This window comes from Podarcis filfolensis (assembly GCF_964270895.1).
Source record: "Podarcis filfolensis genome assembly, chromosome: 3".
Taxonomy (NCBI): Eukaryota; Metazoa; Chordata; class Lepidosauria; order Squamata; family Lacertidae; genus Podarcis; species Podarcis filfolensis.
In genome coordinates this window covers 15946666-15968374 of record NC_139606.1, presented here as the reverse complement: position 1 = coordinate 15968374, position 21709 = coordinate 15946666, and the positions used below count along the sequence as shown (strand labels likewise).

Here is a 21709-nt window from a genome sequence, read left to right as displayed (position 1 = left end):
TAGTATTCTCCTATATTGCCTTAATGTAACCTGAAAATGTCTGTATCATATATTTATGTGTCATTGTTCAAAGACATGAGCAATGTGACGGCTTCATGAAAATTTCTTATTTAAGCATACTCTGCCTTGACTTTCTCGCTTTAGTTTGTTTGCCCCCATATATTTTTGTCATCTGCTTATACCTCCCAATTGTGATGGCCATTTTCAGAAAGTCCATTTCACATTTTGAGAGCTTCATTTTCAGATATCGGTTCTCAAAAATTCCAACGCCTAGCCTTCTTAGGTCCTCTTCAAGTTTAGGATTACAACACTTTCAGAGGGAAAAGAAATAAAATATTTGCATACGTTTTTAGATTATGGGTTGTATCTAGTGGTGTTGTTGAGCTGACAGTAAGATTTCCATCAGCAGAACAAGAAGGGAAGCAATTTTCAATTATCCCTTCTCCTACAGTCTTCACCACCTGAATCTGTTTTGGAGGGCCTCCAACCTTTCTGGAGGGCTCCAAGGCTTAGGAGGTGTGGGTAGCTGCAAGAGGGATGGTGATTCACTAAGAGTTGCCTGAGTAATGCCATTGGATGCAACCCTTAATGTAGACACATTTGTGTGCATCTCAATGTGGTTTTATTATATTTTGTATTTTGTATTTTGTATTTTGTATTTTATATTTTATATTTTATATTTTATATTTTATATTTTATATTTTATATTTTATATTTTATATTTTATATTTTATATTTTATATTTTATATTTTATATTTTATATTTTATATTTTATATTTTATATATTTCATTTTATTTTATTTTTCTTTGCACTTCTTGCCCAAAATGCCAAGCCTACGTTTGCCTTACTTTCCCTGGCTGCAATTCACATGCTACCTCTGAGGATGTTGTCCCTGGATAAGGAAAGCAGAGAATTTAGAGGTCCTCTCAGTGGTTGAAGGAAGCATTCAGTCATGTAAGCAGTCTGAAATGGTAGAGCCCAGATAAACATTTACTACTTCGGAAAATTTCATTCTACATTTCATGGGGGGCTGCAGTAAATATACCTGCTGACTCTCTGCACAAGTGCATTAATGCTAAGCCCTGATTACATGAAACTGACATGGTAAAATAACTTAAAGATAATTTTACCGCATGAGAATTGGGCCTAAGACAACTGTTAACAATATAAGCAACTGAAAAGCAAAAGGATTGACCGAACTTTTTACTTTATTTCCCCCCATAGGCATTAGGTTTCTTGTCTTCATATGGAATAGGAGTGGAATACAGTCAATCAAAGGTAATAAAATTCTGTGCTGACTTTACCCTATTGTCATTGAAGTCTTTCATCTATATTTTGTGTTTTTCGAAGAAGAAAAACCTGGCATGATTTTATGATTTTATTTCCCCCCCTCTTTAGGCACTTGTTTACTACACATTCGCAAGTAATGGGGGAAATCTTATATCCCAGATGATCTTGGTTTGTAAATCACATATTTTCACTATTTCCAATTCTAGAGGCTTGAGTGATAATTAAAATAATTGTGAATTTTCCCCCAACAGGGCTATCGTTACTGGTTAGGAATCAATGTTCCAAGGAGCTGTGAAGCAGCACTTATTTATTACAAGAAAGTTGCAGATTACAGTAGGTGGCCTTCATCTATTGTATCTTGCCTTGTTTGAAAGTGCCACTTTTGTTTTTGTTTGCTCTTTCAAGAGTCCTGTGGCACCTTAAAGACTAAGAAATACCAGACCCTAGTGGGGGCAGAGGACACGATTCTCACTCAAATTATTAACATATGAAAAGAACAAATTTTCCAAGATTCCAGGCAGGCATGGCCCAATACTTTTTGGCACCTGAGGTGAACCTGAGAATGGCACCCTCCACCCCCACCAGGGAAGAAGGGATTAGTGATGATGTGCATCAGGAACAAGGGGGGAATAAAGGTCTACCTTGAGAACGAAGGTTGAGGGGGACCAACAGCACCCCCTTTTCACCAAGAGGCCACTGTAGAGGCAGCACTGGGGGAGGCAGCCAAGGACACAGCAGATCTGGCCTCCAAGGAGCAAGCTGCAGCTGATGCTGCCACTATGGCACTGGCAGTAGCAGCAGACGATGCCTTCCTTGGACGTCAAATCTGCTGCCCCTGTGGATCCTGCTGCCTGAGGCAGTCACATCACCTTGCCTCACGGGTGGGCCGGCCCTAATCCCAGGATCCAGTTACTTGTCTAACAAAAGAGCCAGTGTGGTGTAGTGGTTAAGAGCGGTAGACTCGTAATCTGTGGAACCAGGTTCGCGTCTCCGCTCCTCCACATGCAGCTGCTGGGTGACCTTGGGCTAGTCACACTTCTGTGAAGTCTCTCAGCCCCACTCACCTCACAGAGTGTTTGATGTGGGGGAGGAAGGGAAAGGAGATTATTAGCTGCTTTGAGACTCCTTAGGGTAGTGATAAAGCAGGATATTAAATCCAAACTCTTCTTGTCATGTTTATTTGTACTAAAATATAGTCCCAAGTGACAAAGCAAGTTAACTGAAGCCATATGCAGGCATTACAATTAGGGAACTGTAAATACATGTGTGAGGGTGGTGGGGCAAGTAGACTGGACCTGCCTCCTCCATCACTGTGTTTAAGGTGACCTAGCATGACCAATGTCAAGAGTGATGGAAGTTTTCGTTCAGAACATCTGGAGGGTACTACATTGACTACATCATGGAAAGGAAAAATGAAATCTTCTCAGAGTGTAGGAAGCGGTTGTTCTGATTTGTGTTACTTGGAATTTATTATTGTTATTATTAGTTGCAAGCAAATTAGAAGAAAATGAAGATAAGCCAGTTGAAAAAGTGAAGCTGATGGAAAGATCAGAAAATCTGGGTTTTGATACAGAAATCTTGGACTGGGATGTACATCAGTACTACAAGTTTTTGGCTGAAAGAGGAGACACACAGATACAGGTAAGAGACATTCCTTTCTATTTGCCTATTTATTATTATTATTTATTAATTTGTTAATACTGCTTACCTGACTTCAAAGTGGTTTACAAGTATAAAATCAATTAGAATCCACACATCATCAAAATACACAATAAAATAATTCAATCAAAACACTTTTTAAAAATCCATAATTAAAATATGCTATAAAACAAAAACAATAAAAACAGCAATTATAATGACATAAGAAGAGCCTGCTAGATCAGGTCCAAGGCCCATCTAGTTAGCATCCTGTTCTCATAGTGACCAGCCAACTGCCCATGCGAAGCCCAAAAGCAGAACCTGAGCACAACAGCACTTTTCCCATCTGCAATTCCACGCAACTGGTATTTAGAGACCTACTGCCTCGAGTGGTGGAGGTAGCACATACCATAGTCATTGTGCTTGGTATCCATTGATAGCCTTAACATCCATCAATTTGTCTAATCCTCTATTAAAGCCATCTAAACTGAATGTAGCCACTTTGTGTTTTTGTGCTATGTGATGCAAGGCTTTGCCCGCATAAATCTAACTGTAAAGGTAAAGGTAAAGGGACCCCTGACCATTAGGTCCAGTCGTGGCTGACTCTGGGGTTACGGCGCTCGTCTCGCTTTAGTGGCCGAGGGAGCCGGCGTACAGCTTCCAGGTCATGTGGCCAGCATGACTAAGCCGCTTCTGGCGAACCAGAGCAGTGCACGGAAACGCCATTTACCTTCCCGGCGGAGCGGTACCTATTTATCTACTTGCACTTTGACGTGCTTTAGAACTGCTAGGTGGGCAGGAGCAGGGATTGGGCAACAGGAGCTCACCCCGTCGCGGGGATTTGAACTGCTGACCTTTTGATCGGCATGTCCTAGGCTCTGTGGTTTAACCCACAGCGCCACCTGTGTCCTCAGATCTAACTGTAGTGGAATCCCTATTTACTGGAATCCCTATCTTTACTAGGAATATTATAATTGACCCTCAGCCTACAAATATTGCAGATTAGTGTGGCATTAAGTGACAAATGCATGGAAACTGCTGTCACCAATCCTCTTTCTCCCCTCTCCCCACCCCACTGTGGTCCTATTTCGTCCTCACCTTCAGGATCTGCTTGATAGATCTGCTTCCCAGGGAGTCTAACAATGATGAAGTCATATGTCTTCTGGAAGCTTAAAAATAAATAAGTGGTTGAATTGTTTGGTCTTCTATGTTAAAAAATGCTGTTAGCCACCTTTTTAACTCTGATGTGGGACATAATTATCAATCAACCAACCAACCAACCAACCAACCAAAAATGTTGTGTGTTTGTTGTTATTTTATCCCTTTCTATTAAAAAAGTAAGTTAATGTTAAATAAGATCCCAGGAAGGGCAGCTGAATCCTTCAGACTAGTATTCCCCCACAGACCCTTTGCCATAAATTCTGTGCCCAAGTCTTATTCTCTTGACACCATTTGCACGAATGGGACTTCCCCTTCCTCTCTTCTCTCCTGCAGTTTTCTGTGCACCCGCAAAATACAAAATCTGCTCTGGAGGCTTGGAAAAAACAGGTGGAAGGGGGAAATTTTGTTGTGTTTGCTGGTGTGACATTGGGCCATTCTTGCTCATTGACTTTTGGCTCCAAAAGATACAAGACATTCATTTTTAAAATAATTATTTCTAGGTGTATCTAGGACAGCTGCATCTCTTCGGAAGGAAAGGACTCGAGAGAGATCATGCTGTAAGTGCAGGTAGATTAGAAGGATGAAAGCCGTGCTCTTACAGTTTTAAATTTTAGAAGTATATTTGGTTGATTTGAATGGGATGGTTCCAATGAGCGTGTTTAAGATCACAAAGTAATACCCCTGTTCAAACAGGCATCCTTTTGAGAATCTAGCACGGTCTTTCATTTCCTCCGAGTTCAAGCACCAATTTAGGAAGCTGGTGCTTAGGTTTTTATAAACAGAAATGCCAGCTGTGTGAGTTTGTGTGTTCTTTTAAACATTTATGCAACAAATGTGTAGAGTGCTTTTTTAGTTTGGGAGTTTTGACAGCAGAAAATTAGGGTTTCTTTAAAGCAGTTTCAGAAAAGCATTATTTAAGGAGGAAAAGGTAGGCATATGTGAGTGCCCTTCTGGACCACAACCTAAGATTTATGTATTTGCAGCAAAATGGGACTAAAAAAGCAAACAAACACAGGGAGCAGTCTTATACCAGGTCAAGCCGTTGGCTCTTCGGAGCTCTAGGGATGTGGAAAAATTTCAGTTCAGTTAGCATGTAAAGCTGAATTAATCAAATTCACACTTTCTGATACAATTAAAAGCAAAACAAAAAACCCCCGCACACAGCCAGCCTTTGAAATTCACACACATCTGAGTTGTAATGCAGCTCACCAATCAAGCAGTGCTTTAAAAAATGCATATATTAGGGTGAAATGTGCATTAAAATAACATACAAGAACATATCACATTAAGGAAAATTGCTTGCAAAAATGCACATATAGTCAAAACTTCATAAAAACGTCACACTAAAATGCAGAATAATTTTCATGGGGATTTGAAAACAAACTGCAAATTGCTGCTCATATGACAAAAAATTATTTTAAGATGGAAAAACTAATAAGCAACTAAGAGATCCAAATGGGCAGATTCTTCCATCCCTAGTGGATGGTGTCTCTCCAGGGGCTTCAGATTTGACATTTGCAGCCCTGCCTGGAGACATTATGGATTGAACCCCAATACCATTTGGGGCATATGATCTAAGTTTGTACAGACTACTAGAACATAAAGATGCCAGTTTTAATTATTGTGCACCAATATGGCCTGTGTAACTATGAACAGGTGTCAAGGCAGGAGAATGCATACCTTGATTTGGAAACTTTGTTATATCAGTCATCACTTTATTCTGCTCTTTTTCTTTAGAAAGCCTTCTACTATTTCCTAAAGGCAGCGAATGCAGGGAATGCACATGGTATGGCATTCCTGGGAAAGGTACCTATGTTTGCTTCTTGGGATTAATTTGCTGGCTTGAGACCCCATCTATGGTCCTTTGTAGTTTCCTCACATTCAAGCAGAGTCCAGCTGCAGTGGATTGGGGCCATTCTCACATACAAGCTACTTGCGATGTGGTCAAAGCAGAGTGGAGGAGACTGGAGGAGGGAAGAGGCAATCTTCAGTTGTACATTTAAGACCACATTAAACTACAGTTCTCACCTATCTTGTATGACAGAGCTTTCCAAACTTTTCATGTTGGAGACACACTTTTTAGACATGCATCATTTCGCAACACAGTTAATTCAGTTTTGCTAGCAAACCGGAGGTTAAACTAACCCCTTTCCAGTCCCAGGAGGAATGCAGGGAGCATTTGTGTGATACACCTACACACTGCAGCTGACACACTAACGTGTCATGACGCACAGTTTGGAAAGCTCTGCTGTATGATCATGGCCAAAGGGATCTGACTGTCTTGTATCTCTGCATGCAAAATCAAAGGCATATCATGATTGACTTTGAAGTGTTGTGCTTCAAAGTAGAATGGCAAACTTAAGGAGGACTTTCAAGAGGCATGAACACTTTTGAGGGGAGAGCTTGACATTTCTTTCCTCCTTCCATTTCTTGACATTTCCTGGTCAGCTTAAGAACAAGACACACAAAAAAGTGCTTCTCTTCTAATCAATGGTGTGGACTCCAAGTTTCCATGAGATGCTGCTGGCAGAATTGGGGGTGGGGGCAATTTTGGCTTATTTCTCCTTTGCAGCACCCTGAAAATCTGTTCTGGAGGGCTTAAGAGACCAACTGGAACAGTTCAAGATTTGACACTGAGGACTGGAGGGGAAAAGGGGATCAGAAAAAAACACTCTCTGATCCTTCTGCCAATGGGGGCCTACACTGGATTGAAAGCCCTTCCATGAAGAGAAGGAGTCTTTCAATTTGCAAATGGAAAATTCATGCCATTGCTGGTTGTAAGTTGTGGAGCTCCCTCCCCGGAGAGGTGTGTCTGATACCTTCATTCCATAGCTTCTGGCGATTCCTCAAGACGCACCTCTTTGTCCTTGCTTTTGACACTTGAGATGTATATTTTTAGCACCCACTTTTTTTCTCTACTTGTAAGTCATTTTAAAGTGTATTTTATATTGTGTTGTAATGTGTGTTGTAATGTTGTAATCTGCCCTGGAACCTTAAGGTGAAGGGCAGGTAATAAATTTAATATTAATTATTATTAAGCAGGTATTGGTATTTAAAAAAAAGAGAATTGTTATGTTACTGTAAGCTGTGGGTATTCCTTTTGGAAACAAATACACAATGTGTTCAGCTGCTTGTGTTATAGTTGTATATTTAAAGCAGGAGTAGAGAGCCTTCAAGGGACCTGGGTGGCGCTGTGGGTTAAACCACAGAGCCTAGGACTTGACGATCAGAAGGTCGGCAGTTCGAATCCCCATGAGCTGCCGTTGCTCGGTCCCTGCTTCTGCCAACCTAGCAGTTCGAAAGCACACCAGTGCAAGTAGATAAATAGGTACTGCTCCAGCGGGAAAGTAAATGGCGTTTCCGTGCGCTGCTCTGGTTCTCCAGAAGCGGCTTAGTCATGCTGGCCACATGACCCGGAAGCTGTACGCCAGCTCCCTTGGCCAATAAAGCGAGATGAGCGCCGCAACCCCAGAGTTGGTCACGACTGGACCTAATGGTCAGGGGTCCCTTAACCTAGAGAGCCTTCAGCTCTCTGGATGTTGCTGATAGATAACTCTCATCAGCCCTGGCAAACATGGCTAATAGATATTGTGAGTTAAAGTTCAGTAACATTGGAGGGCTAAAGATTCCTCAAATCTTCCTTAAAATGACTCATGAAAGCCCAGCACTATACATAACAGAGAGTCAAACAGAAAACAGGAAGTAAAAGTGCAAAATAGGATTAAATTCAGAGGAACTTCATCCGTTTGTTTTGCAAATTTTTAATGGCAAGAGGAGGCATTTCCATGGATGGTCACCATCATCTGAAGAAATATCCCCTCTTAATCCTGTCTAGATGTATTTAGAAGGAAGTGCTACAGTGCCTCAGAGTAACATTGCAGCTTTGAAGTATTTCAAAATGGCGGCAGAGAAGGTATTGTATTTTCTTTCTTTTTCTTTTTTTTAAAAAAAGTAGCAGCTTTAATTAATTATAATTAATACATTGTTCTTAGGAATACAGTTAAATCTGACAATTAAAGATCACAACAATCACTGCTTCAAATCAACTTTTAACTTTATATATTACAAGCACTAAATCAAACCACACCATGATTAACCTTCTGTACTTGCTCTTTAAAATGTCCTTAACCTATTATACTAGGTTTGTCAACCTTCTGCCTGTGGAAGCTCCCATTGGTGGTGCTCTAGACTCTGAGTTTTCATTTTAAAAAATCTCTTGCATATTTTTCCTGGTACTGAGGAATGCTCCCTGTTGTTACTTAGACATCAACAGGATCAGTCAATGGAATATTTTGCACAGCTTTATGTAAACTGCTTAGAGGTGGGTTGCCTTTTTAAAATGAAAAATCAAGCAGCTAATATATAAAACAAACAAAATGTTTCAGTGCTATGAGTGCAAAACAATACAAATTGTTGTAACTAATGAAGCAATTTTCAGATCTAACAACTCAAGGTTATATTTGAAAGAGAGACTGACCCCACAAATGTTATAGGAACGTGTTGCTTCATGGTGATTTCATCACATCAATATTGAATTGGGAATCAAGTTGTAGATATATTGAGGGTGTCATGTGTCAAAGTACATTGTCCCCTCATTCCTCTCCTACTGTTCATTTTGCCTGTATTTTTAGACTGCTGGCATCTCACATCTGCCTCTTTAATTTAATCTTTTAAAACACCAGATGCATTGGTGCTATGTAAGAGGTGACTAACTTGTTCAACACTAAGGACTGTAATAGATAAGTAGGAGCAACTGAAAAGGCCGTATAGAAAAATGGTTACGTGATGAACAACATTGGGGGAGAGGGGAACTTTTCCATAAAATTTCCATTAAACTTGTAGGCTTCAGATTACACTTGCTCAGACTGCATCTGTCCTACAAAATGAATATTCTCTTTGTCTATAGTGTATTGTGTTGTACTTGGGTCTGGTGAAGTCTTTGACACCAACCTGGGTTGATATAATGACACTGATGTTCATGAACATTTCAACTACCTCCAGAGCAAACCTATCAGAACTTCTTTTGGGGAGGGAGGCAGGATTTTACTCTTAATTAAACTCATTGAACTCAATGGAAATAGTTCCAATTGAATTAAATGAGTAGAGTTGCATAAGATTGCATTAATAATCACAATTGTGTAACGAAATGCTTCATTTAGGTCGTCCGAGCTCCTGTTGCCCGGTCCCTGCTCCTGCCAACCTAGCAGTTTGAAAGCACGTCAAAGTGCAAGTAGATAAATAGGTACCGCTCCGGCAGGAAGGTAAACGGCGTTTCCATGTGCTACTCTGGTTCGCCAGAAGCAGCTTAGTCATGCTGGCCACATGACCCGGAAGCTGTACGCCGGCTCCCTCAGCCAGTAAAGCGAGATGAGCGTCACAACCCCAGAGTCATCCGCGACTGGACCTAATGGTCAGGGGTCCCTTTACCTTTAAACCGTTTATTGCTCATACCAGGGTTATGTGAATAACTTGGTGTGACACAATGTCCAGAGGAGATATGGCGAAGGAGACATTTGTCTCTTGGTTAACAAGCGAGAAATATAATCAGTAAATAATTATAATTGACACTAAGTCACATAATTACAGTGATTCTTTATAGGTTCTTTTCATATAGTGGGTAACTTATTCTTATGTCTAAATGAAACATTCTCAATATGTTATTTAGGGCAATTCCATTGGATTATGGGGGCTTGGACTTATTTATTTACGTGGTAAAGGTCTTCCACGGGTAAGTCTTCAGTGTATCAGAGCTTTTTCATAATAAAAAAAGCCAATAAAACCATAAGACGCTTGGCCTAATGTGGCTTTAACACCCCAAAATTAAAACATAGGTGTTATGTACTGAGTTGAATAGGATCCAAACTGCAGCAGTCTGATTGGTCCTAGAACAATAGGATTCAGAATGCAGCAGTCTGATTGGTCCTAGAACAATGCAGCAGTATGATTGGTTGGCAGGAACCACCCAATCATGCTCCAGATAGAAGTGAATCCACAACCTGATTGGCTTACAGTAGAATTCCGGAATTAGCCAATCATGTGCAGCCCATTGTGTAAATAATGTATATAAAGCAGATACCTTGAGGGGACTTTCATTCATTCCTCCTCACCACTATGAGCTGAATAAAGAGCATGAAATCACTTTGCGACTCTGAGTATATTTCAATAGGTTTTATGTTTTACATGCAAGGGGTCCTAGGATGCCACCACACAGTAGTCAAGGTGGGGAGGGGTTTCTACCTTCAAGCACCCCTGAGCCAATGAGGAGGCACATTGCACAGACCAATAAATGGCTTACCACAGGGGCTGTTCAGCCAGGGTCTTTGTGTACCTTGTGCTCTGTTGTCATAGTGGGACTTAGTGCTACGTCTCATGACCCCTCAGCCGACAGATCTCAAGTACAGGATTGTGCCGCAAGTTATCAGTACCGCTTCTCATAATGCAGCTGCAGCTTCTTCTGAGCTGCGGTCCACCATCAGTGTTCCACAAAACTAGAAACTAATTTCTTGACCTCTCAATAAGTTTGTTTCCCTTTCAGAATCACAGTGAAGCTTTTAAATGCTTTCATAAAGCAGCAGAGAAGGGATATGCCCAGGCCCAATTTCAGCTGGGCCTTATGTATCACAGTAAGTCCCTGGGCACAGTTCTTCCTTTTGTCAAGGCTCCCATGGTTCAGTTACCTAATTTTTGATGAAAATCCAAATCATATTTCATTGCAGATGGCTCTGGAGTCAAGAGAGATTACAAACTTGCCTTCCAATATTTTTACTTGGCATCTCAAAACGGGCAACCCCTTGCTGTTTATCACTTGGCTGAAATGTACGCTACGGGAATGGGAGCTTTCAGGTCATGCCAGAATGCTGTTAAAGTAAGTAATGCCCTGTTTGAGAGTCTGCCCTTTGAGATATTAATGTTGATGGTTGTTCTCATCCAATATCAACAGCTGTCCAAAGACAACAACCACCCAGTGGCAATAGATACAGAGTCAAACTACACTTTATGTCAAATGAATAGCTCAAAAACATTCCAGGAGTTTTCTTTCTTGAAATTCAGGCATGGGGGCCAAAATTGCATCAGGACTACAGTGTGTGGGGAGGAATAGTTTATGGTTTTTTTCTGCCCAACCACAACCATGGCAAACATGTTCTCTTACGCTTGTTGTTTAGTCGTGTCCAACTCTTCATGACCCCATGGACCAGAGCATGCCAGGCACTCCTGTCTTCCACTGCCTCCCGCAGTTTGGTCAAACTCATGTTGGTAGCTTCGAGAACACTTTCCAACCATCTCATCCTCTGTCATCCCCTTCTCCTTGTGCCCTCAATCTTTCCCAACATCAGGGTCTTTTCCAGCGAGTCTTCTCTTCTCATGAGTCTCTTGCACTTAGACTTAGCAAAAAAATCTTCCACTGGCATCTATTACCCCCACCTTCCAAAGTTAGGTTTCTATCAAAGAGGCTACAAAATATTAAGATTTTGGGTAGTTGCTAGTCTGTAGATGAATTAATTCTACTTTTTTTTTTTTTTTTTTGCATCTCCTCATGGCATTTGTGTCCTTAGTGCTAAGAAATGTTTTACAAACATTACACACGAGACACAATCCAACCAAAGCTATGCACATTGCATTGATTTCAAAGGAGATTTAAGCACAACACATGCTGAACTTGTTTTATAGTGCAAACCTATGGATTTTTTTCTCAGAAACTCAGAAGTCCCATTGTTTTCAGGGGGCTTACTCCCAGGTAAGTATGCCTAGGACTGCCACCTGAAGCGTTGTGTCCACATTGGTGGCATCCGTTTAAAACCACTGCCCTGTCTAGTGTCTCCCTTTAATCTTCTTTTCTTCCATTAACCCTGCTGTTAAGGCAGAGTTAATTACAAACTTCTGGTGCTCTTTGTATGCGTTTAATGTCTGTCCTTTTTTTGCTATTTAGCTTTACAGAACCGTATGTGAACTGGGGAGATGGTCAGACAAATTCCTGACAGCACACTTTGCTTACCAGACTGGCAATGTTGATTCATCTCTTGTTCAATATGCACTTCTAGCAGAAATGGGCTATGAAGTAGCTCAGTGCAATTCAGCTCACATTATGGAATCTGGTAAGGGAAACTTTATCTTATGCTGCTTACTTGCATTCTTTAACACAGTGATTGTGTTACGACAAATGATGTCAATATTTTGTTACAGAAAACGTTAAACTTCTCCACCGAGAGCAGATATATCCATTGGCTCTTCTTTTATGGAAGCGGGCTGCAAATCAAGGTATGAACAGAGTTAAAAATAACCTGTGCCTAGCTGTCCACTCTTATTAGTATGATATTTTTCCCCATTTTGGCTCTTGCAGTTAAATAGGAAGAAAATATTACATTCATGCAACAATACCGATAAGTCATTAAAAATCACTGTTACAAAATATTTAGATATTATTTTCCTTCCCCTCCACTTAATTCATTGAGATGGCAATCCCACAGGCATTTCTTATAAAGTACTGAATAATAAAATGTAAAAAAATGAATGATGTGCATATTAATTGTTACCTTATTCCTTTTACATGGCCTTGCTACATCAATCTCCGTAGTGGGGTTATAGCTTTGTTTTTGCTTTTATTATGTATTTTGTGTTCTCATTTTGTATTTTTATGTTGTGAACCTCCCTATGATCTTTGGATGAAGGGTGGTATACAAATTTAATAAATAATAATAATAACAAATATAATTCCTATGACGATAGAACGTTAAGTGACCTTCAAGAATAGGCAACCCCCCACCAACCTAGCTGTCTTTATTCCCAACCAATCTCACTTTTTTTTATTGCCCTCTACTTAATTTTGTTACATATAAAGAAGCAATGAATGGTTTAAACAATTTCGCTTCATTGCTATTTCATATGAGCCATACATTCTGTCAGAGAAAAGGGAGCATAATTTGAAAAATGCAACCTCATGCTCATTCAAGCTAATTATTTTTTCAGTTCTTTGACATGCCTATCAAAGTCTCTACGTGATGTTTGGAGCACAGAAGTAAACTCACTGAGCAGTAAAGACTTAGCTACCATGAACCTTTAATTTCTGCTCAAGCAAATCAACTAGCTATGCCTTGTCTTCCATGCCCTGAAGGTGACTGAATTTTCTAAGATGTCAGAATGAAGAGTGCTCTTAGCTTGCCTCACTTCCTTGGACATAATTCATCCCAGCCTGTCCATTTCTTGAGACTCACAATGAGGAACTTAGATTTCAGCATTTCTTTGATCTTGGTTTTTCTTTAGAGTTCTTCCTTAACCAGGACGGGTAGGTTTAATGGTAGAATAATGCTGTAGCCTTGACAATTCTATTAAAGACTAGCCAGCAAATCTGAACAAGGGCATCCTTGTTCCAGGTCCTAGAACCATGTCACCAAATGACATACCTGAATTACTATCAAATATTTTAATAGAAGGGCAAAGTATTCCCAAAGCCAATTGCCATTTTCATAGACTAAAATTTGTAACCTACTCGATCCCTGCGGTTTGGGGATTCAAAGTGTGCAAACAATCCTGTTAAAACAAAAGAGGAACATTTTCAGAACAAATGCTGTCACGCTGCCAGCATCATTCTGATTCCCCAGTCCTAAAGACCACTAGATCTTTGCATTGACCAGAGTCTCCACTGCACTATAGAAAAGCAGCAGGATGTCCTCCACTAGTCCTTAAGCAGACCTAGGAATGACCACAGACCCTTTCCCATGTCCTCCTCCTCTGCCTAAAGATAAGCAGGTGGTGACTGAGTGACTGCCTAGAGTGTCTTATGCCATTTACAGGGAGATTCATCTGGCACCAATTCTTGGCAACATTGTTTTTACTCATTTTCCTCTTTAAACTGTTAGTTTGCTTTGGGATACAGTGGGTTAAGAACTTAATTCGTTCTGGAGGTCTGTTCTTAACCTGAAGCACCCCTTTAGCCAATGGGGCCTCCTGCTGCCGCTGTCCTGCCACTGCACAATTTCTGTTCTCATCCTGAAGCAAAGTTCTTAACCCGAGGTAATATTTCTGGGTTAGCAGAGTCTATAACCTGAAGCGTATGCAACCTGAAGCATATGTAACCCGAGGTACCACTGTATATCTTTGGGAGCGGGTGGCACTGAGGTCTAAACCACCAAGCCTCTTGGGCTTGCTGGTTGGAAGGTCGGCAGTTCGAATCCGCACAGTGGGGTGAGCTCCTGTTGCTCTGTCCCAGTTTCTGCCTACTTAGCAGTTTGAAAGCACACCAGTGTGGCGGGAAGGTCAACGGCATTTCTGTGCGCTCTGGTTTCTGGCACAGCCAGAAGCGGTTTAGTCATGCTGGCCACATGACCCGGAAATCTGTCTGTGGACAAACGCCGGCTCCCTCGGCCTGAAGCGAGCCAAGTGCCACAACCCCGTAGTCGCCTTTGACTGGGCTTAACTGTCCAGGGATCCTTTACCTTTACCTATCTTTATTAGAGCATATGACATGCAACAATTACATAACAATAAATGTGTTTCTCAAGCTGGACTCTGACCGTAATAAATTTCATGTTCATAACAATAAATACTGAGGTAAAAGTTTCAGAATATATTAACAAAGTTGTGTCAAATGATGTGTAGTAACATGTATTGCTTAAATTGGTGACCATAAGGAAAAGGTATTTTGTATCAATAATAATTAGAATTTATAAGAATTTATAGGAAGCAGGAGAGGGAAAAGAATTAAAATATGTACTTCGTGCACACTTCAGTGCTGTAAACTCTGAGTACTGTTGTTCTGCCAAACCTGGGCAGTGTGTGTGGTGGTCCTGTGCTGCCCAAATGACAAGACTCCTCTCTTGGCCTCACTGATGTGATCCAAAGGAAAGGAAAGCAATACATTTGGCACTAGCTGGGCTGCAGGAGTTGCCAGAAGGAAACATACAAGGTGCCATTCCACTCTGGATTTGTTTAGGGTATACTTTTTAGCCTTTCCTTCTCCCAAAGAAGTCCCATAAAGCAGTGGATATGGATTGTTCCTTGAGGTTTACGCCTGAAGTCTTTCTCATAGACAAGTACACCTGCAAGACAGTGGAGGTTTGGTTCGGAGTTTTCCTTCTCCTAGATGGGCTACCTTCCCGGGTGAACAAGCCCCGCCTGCGCCTCTACATCTCATGCAGAAACTGCTTTCTTGACTGTTGGACCCACTAATGGTCAATCTGCCAGAGCCTTTCTTTGCATGCAGGGGAAGTCCCTAGAAGAGCTTCCTTTATGAGGCCTCTTCCACAGGACTACCCCAGTTACAAAGGGGTGAGAATATAGCACCATTTGTACAGTGGTACCTCAGGTTAAGAACTTAATTCGTTCCGGAGGTCTATTCTTAACCTGAAACTGTACTTAACCTGAAGCACCACTTTAGCTAATGAGGCCTCCTGCTGCCGCTGCGCCACCGCTGCACGATTTCTGTTCTCATCTTAAAGCAAAGTTCTTAACCCGAGGTAATATTTCTGGGTTAGCGGAGTCTGTAACCTGAAGCGTATGTAACCTGAAGCGTATGTAACCCAAGGTACCACTGTATTTATAGCAACATGGGCTATGAGAGCTAGTAATCTGGCACTGATTCTCAAATAATTGCAGTTCCAGACTTTTTTTTTTGTCTCAAGGCTTGTTATAACTATTCTGTTATGGTTAGTTTTCAAGTGCTGTTTTATCTATGTATCACTGTCTCTCTGTCTTATCTAATTGGATTACTGCATTGTAAGCTGCCTCACAAGTTTTATTGGCAGGTAGCCTAAGAAACATTTCTAATAAATACTTGTGATCCGAATAGCTGGGATCCCACCAAGAACCTGAAAACAGAGTACGTCAACACTAGTGATGGAGAAGCAGGTGTCATATGTGGTCCAGTGTCTTTGTACGCATACACAGAAACCTCTTTCGGAGGGAGGCCACCTTGTTTGAATTGCACTTTTCAGAACCACCTTCAGAACTGGTGGCACAAATGACAATGACCAAGAATTCTTCCTCTACCAGCTTGGATTGATAGGTGCGGGATATTATAAATAACAGCCACAAAAGCAATCATAATATTTTTTCAACTATTTGTCTTGCAGGCAATATATTTGCCAGAGTTAAAACGGGAGATTACCACTTCTATGGTTTTGGAATAAAGAAAGATTACTTGACAGCTGCAGTTCATTACAACCTTGCTGCTAATCAACAGAGTGCTCAAGCCATGTTCAATCTGGCATATATGTATGAATATGGTTTAGGCATTCCTAAGGTAACATAATCTACGTCTGGTGCTGCATCAAACATTAGCTCTGCAAGTAAACTTTGGTTAATGTGAATATTCTAGTTAAAGAACCAAGGTGGGTGGGACACAGAATTTTCATTTGGGCAGGGTACTTGACCTGTCCAAAAATGTGGTCAGTTTTGACTAAAAATTGACCAACACATCAGTATATTAGGAACAATGAACACACTGAATTATGTTCTTCGACTGTGACAGCAGGATAACGAACACAGCTCAGAAAAGCTAAAGAATTGAGAAGTCAGTAGATTATGAGAATTTCCACCATTATTAATGGACTATAAAACTACAATTGGTGGAATATATTAGTCTTATTTAACATGTGGAACTACAAATGAACCAGTGGCTTAGCTCCACATGCCATGCCATGCACAAGTGTAAAGTGGTTCTGCACCCTGAATGCAAAAATATTTTCCCCCAGAAGACAGTGTTTGGTTTTGCTCAGAGAGATGCTGTTGGAAGGGGTTGCTGACAAACATCTATGCAAAAAGGGATCACTACCTGCAGTGCTTTGGATCTTGAGATATGCTTTTAAACTACATTTGAGGAAATAGTGATTCTTTTTCTCGCTAGTTTTCTAGGCTAACTGTTGCTTACAATATAGTAAATCACCCCAAGGCTTTAGGCTAAAGCATGCAAACTATGCATACAAGCAAGAATTCTGATTCAGTCAACAGAATTTGACAATCTTGATTGGCCCTTATCATATCAATCAAAATGATTTTGAGAGCGCCACAATGACATTGCTACTGGAAGGTGTCTTAACCATAAATATTTCATAAAGCCCTTGCAAATTTTAGAAATGACTTTCTATCTTTAGGATATACACTTAGCTAGAAGGTGGTATGACCTGGCAGCTGAGACAAACCAAGATGCTTTCATACCAGTGTTCTTAGCATATATAAGACTAGAAGGGATGCACTTGTTCACAGATCTTCAGCTTCTCAAGGTAGGTGTGATTTACACAAACTTAACCTCTTGTAATTTGATTAGGGCCTGCTGTTCCAAGATACCCTCTTTGTGAAATTGCTCTTCACTCTTATTTGTAGTCATTGTAGTTGTCAAACCTAGAATGCTCTTAGACCAGTTTTTAAGATTCAGGGCACCTAACATGCTCCCAACATGCAAATGTTGTTGCTAATTGAAATTTCACACTGGAGTGACTTCCTCAGATGCAGAATCCTAATGAAATTGAAATCCTCCTGTATAATTCACAGAAGTGTGATTTTAAGTATCAAATCTTGAAAGTGGGGCTAGATGGGCAAATCTAAATGTGTTTCTACTAAGCCTAATGGCAATCTTTGCCATTCCTTGAGTGGGACTCTAACTTTTCATACTTTCTTCCCCAACCCCTAAACCCCAGCCCTGAAGCCCTAAATCTAACGCTCAAAACCTGAACCCCCAACCCCTAAACCTAACACCTGAACAGCTACACCTAGCCCCTGAAACTTGAACCCCTAAACCAAACCCCTGAATCTGAACCCCTAAACCAAATTCCTAAACTAGGGTTAGGATTGTCTTAGGCTTATTGTTAGGTTTAGGATTGGGTAGGGTTAGGTTTAGGGTGAGGGTGAGAGTTGAGCTTGGGATAGGGTTAGGGTTACAGTTGGGTTGGGGTTAGGGTAGGGTTAGAGGGTTGGGTTAGTGTGTTGGGGTTACAGTTACAGTTAGGTTTAGGGTTTGGTTGGGGGTAAGGGTTAGCGTTAGGGTTAGTGGTTAGGGTTAGGAGTACAGGTTAGGTCATTAGGGCTGGGGGTTAGGATTAGGGTTGTGTTTAGAGGTTCAAGTTTGGGGTTTGGGTTAGGGGGTTAGGATTAAGAAGTTTTAGGGTAAGGGTTAGGTTTAAATTTAGAGGTTGATTAGGGTGAGGGAGGGTGAGGGTTAGGGCTGGTGTTGGGGTTAGTGTGTTAGGATTTAGGGGGTTAGGATCAGCGGTTAGGGTGAGGCTGAGGCTTAGTGGTTAGTGTTAGGGGTTATGGTTAGGTAGCAGTTCTTTTAACCTCCACTATTTTGGAGGAGGAGGTGTTACTTGAAGAAACTTTCAGCTGTCATGAGAGGAACTTACTTCTCCCAAAAAAACTGGAACCTTCCACCTATCTATTGGTGTACAGATTCCCCCCACACCCAAATCTGGAGGAAGAGGACAAAAATGGAAGGCGGTGTATACTGTACGAATGCCAGAGACTCCCTCCCACATAGGAAAATAGTTTGGCATTTAAACAATCCTCCATGTCCACCCCCATGAACAGAAGCCTTTTCTTCTTCTTTTTTGTGGATGCACACTTGTTAAGGTTATTCCCGGGTACCAAAACAAACTGGTGGGCAGAATCATATCTCAGCATTTTTTGCAGTGTATATTGAAACCATGATGTCGTGAAAATGCTCTGTGCTAATAGAACTCTAGAACCTGACTATGAATGGCATAGGATCCTTTGGTAAGGAGTGTATGCCTATTTTATTCTTAAACTGTCCTTCTCTTGAAGAAAGGACACAGTCTAAAATTAAGATCATTCTGTGAATGCCATTGTAGCTCAACTCTTTTCTCTGCTCTTTGGGGTAACAACCCAAATCCTGAGCCACATGGGGATTTGTCCTTGTTGTAGGTCAGGCACAGGCAAACTCGGCCCTCCAAATGTTTTGAGACTACAATTCCCATCATCCCTGACCACTGGTCCTGTTAGCTAGGGGTGATGGGAGTTGTAGTCCCAAAACATCTGGAGGGCCGAGTTTGCCTATGCCTGTTGTAGGTCCTTCTGTCAAAGTCACCCTTATGGAGCTGAGCAAAGCTGATGAGGGGAGGACCTGCAGCATAGGATCTGGATGTTATAGTTACATTATAGTTACAGCACCAGGAACGAAGCATACATGCCACGAACCTCAGACCAAGTGGATAATACAGAAAGATGTTGCTCATACCTATTGTGCAAGTCGTATTTGCAAAGCAAAGCTTTTCACCTTGAAAATACTTTTTTCTTCTTCTTCTCTTCTGTAGCAAATGGGAAACTGGAAACTGCCAGACTTGGACCACATGCTAAGACTACATTGGGATCTGATTGTGATGATAGTCATTGTTTTGTTGCTTATACTGTTGATAAGCAGTAGGCAAAATTAAACAGGAGGGGTATGAAAGTTCTATGAAAGTCCTTTCGTTTTTTTCTTATGGTTTTAACAGAGTTTTCAGCACAAATATTACTTTAAGCCTCTATTCAGCATTGAAAAGCAACAAGTCAAAACCAAATAAAATACATTAGTAGTACCACCTCCCCATACCACCATTCGGTTTGAAGTGTAAACAAAACACTTTTAACTGAAACCAAAAGCCACCTGACTCATAACCTTGCAAGCTGTGCCTTAAAAAACATGTATAAATGGCATATTTGTACCAATCTTGCCTGGAAATAGTATTTTCCAGATTTCCTTTCGTGCCTCTAGGCACAGGTCTGGGCTTTAAAGCTCAGTGTTGGAAGTATTTGGTTTCCCCCCCAAATGCCTTCCCCAGGAAAATCTGCATTTTACCACTGAATAAGAGCATATGACAACTGGGTTTTCTACAATTTACCATTTGCTCCGATTCAGTGGTAACAGGCGGGTTTTCCAGGGAAAGTGCCAGGTGGAAAAAACCTCAAACCCACTTGGACACAGATCTTTAAAGCATGGACCTGGAGCTGCAGAATGTGGTGCAAAAAGAAGTCTGGATGAGCTCGAGTATATTTAGCTTTTTTTCTTCCGGTAATCACATATTTGTCTTATTTTCCTGGGCTGTTTCTTTGAGGTTGTTTCTCTGCATGAACCTAACCTTTGAAAGCTTCAGTTAAGGTGGAGGTCCCCTCAGCTTCTCAAGTTAAATTTCTTACGGCCATAGTGTACTGAAATCATTTCCTCTTGAAGGCAGCCTGTCACCACACTCCTCTGCAAGCTTCGAAAGAAACTTGCAAAACTTACAGTGGAATCCTATGTATGCCTGTTGAGAAGTTTGTTCTCTCGAGTTCTGTGGCGCTTATTCCCAGGAAAGTGTAAGCCTGCAGCTTTAAAGATGGGTGAGGGTGTGGAATTCAAGTTACTGTTGAGATGGCTATTGGTGAAGCCTGCCTTCTGCAGAGATCAGCTGTGTCATCCAGTTCCCCGTGGAAAACTTGGGTCACACAGCCCATCAAGCTGTTTCTACATGCCCCATACCTGACGTAACATGACACAGGGTGGTGGTTGGGGGGAAATGGATTCCATGGGCCAAACTGGGTCTCAAGGTGAGCCAAATTGTCAAGGGTTCCCCATCCCTGTTGTAAATAGCATTTATCACCTTTCAGCATTTATGGCTGGGTAGAACGTATATTTAAGATTATAACTCAGGATTCAGAAGCGCCGAGTTCAAACCTAACCTCAACTTCACTCATCTAGGCTTCCTTTTATGCTGCATTTCTAGGCATAGATCTGGGCTTTTATGTTCCGTGTCTGAGCTTCTTTAGTAGTATTAGTGAGGGTGGGTGGTTTGGTTAAAGTAATGTGTTTTAAATAAGGGATGTGCAGTCTTCATCTTGCTTTCTCCATGCATAGGTGAAGAAACCTGGTATTAACTGCAATAAATGTGTGGGAGCAACTTATGTTGGCTTGACTTTTTTCTGAGCAAGCTTGCAAAAGGCCACACAGTCTTCCATACATGCTTGTGCTCTTGGGATTTCCGGGGTCCTTTTCCAGAGTAGTTTCATACAATGTGGAGGTGCCACTAGCACTGGGCTTGTGTGTGAAACTGACAATTGAATTAATAATTTGATTGTAAGCAAATGCCAATATGTCCTCCATGACTAGCAGAGACAAAATTATGTAAATTCGTTCAGTGTGAATATATGGGTCAAAATCCTATGTTTCTTACCCCAGAATTTTAATTGTAGTCTGTGATATACTGTACACAGTTCTCGGATTACTTTAAATGGCTATAAGAACTGAGGCTGGGATTAATTGTGCCCTTGCTTGACTTATTTGCTAATTTCTTTCTCTACACGAACTATTGTTTATCAGTACCCATAAGCAAAGTTGGAAGAAGGCAGTGTTAGTGTAGCAGACTGGTCTGAATCGAGACCAATAACATGGTTGAGTGGAGATTCAAATCTGAGTTAGCACAGTGGGTAAATTTGGGCCAGTCAGTTGAACAAAAGGACAGAGGAAGAAAGCAAATGTTATTCTGAGCTCTGTGGAAGCAGGATAGGATAATTTTTATGCATTTAACTGATCAAGCTTAATGTTTTATTACATTTCCAGTCTCTTAATAGAGGTCAATGTCTTCCCTAGGTAAATGCCCGTGATTTACATACAGCTACATTTCTTTCTTGCTCAGCTTTTTCCATGATTTCCAGCTCGC

At 41.1% G+C, this 21709-nt stretch overlaps 1 protein-coding gene across 8 annotated transcripts in view; it reads left to right on the top strand.

Annotated features, from left to right (window-relative positions):
• Nucleotides 1–19485, top strand: part of SEL1L2 (SEL1L2 adaptor subunit of SYVN1 ubiquitin ligase) — a 51244-nt gene extending 31759 nt beyond the window's left edge. For 2 of the 8 annotated variants that reach the window (XM_083607278.1, XM_083607271.1), the window contains exons 6-20: nt 1227–1280; nt 1401–1460; nt 1544–1625; nt 2779–2933; nt 4592–4648; nt 5829–5897; nt 7927–8004; nt 9757–9819; nt 10627–10714; nt 10808–10956; nt 12019–12184; nt 12273–12347; nt 16157–16326; nt 17177–17305; nt 19349–19485. In XM_083607278.1, coding sequence (XP_083463404.1) covers nt 1227–1280; nt 1401–1460; nt 1544–1625; nt 2779–2933; nt 4592–4648; nt 5829–5897; nt 7927–8004; nt 9757–9819; nt 10627–10714; nt 10808–10956; nt 12019–12184; nt 12273–12347; nt 16157–16326; nt 17177–17305; nt 19349–19468 — 1515 coding nt within the window. In that variant the 3' untranslated portion in view covers nt 19469–19485. The remainder of the gene's footprint in view (nt 1–1226; nt 1281–1400; nt 1461–1543; nt 1626–2778; nt 2934–4591; nt 4649–5828; nt 5898–7926; nt 8005–9756; nt 9820–10626; nt 10715–10807; nt 10957–12018; nt 12185–12272; nt 12348–16156; nt 16327–17176; nt 17306–19348) is intronic. The other 6 variants (XM_083607273.1, XM_083607272.1, XM_083607274.1 and 3 more) reach the window with 6 other exon arrangements.
• Nucleotides 19486–21709: the final 2224 nt, after the last annotated feature.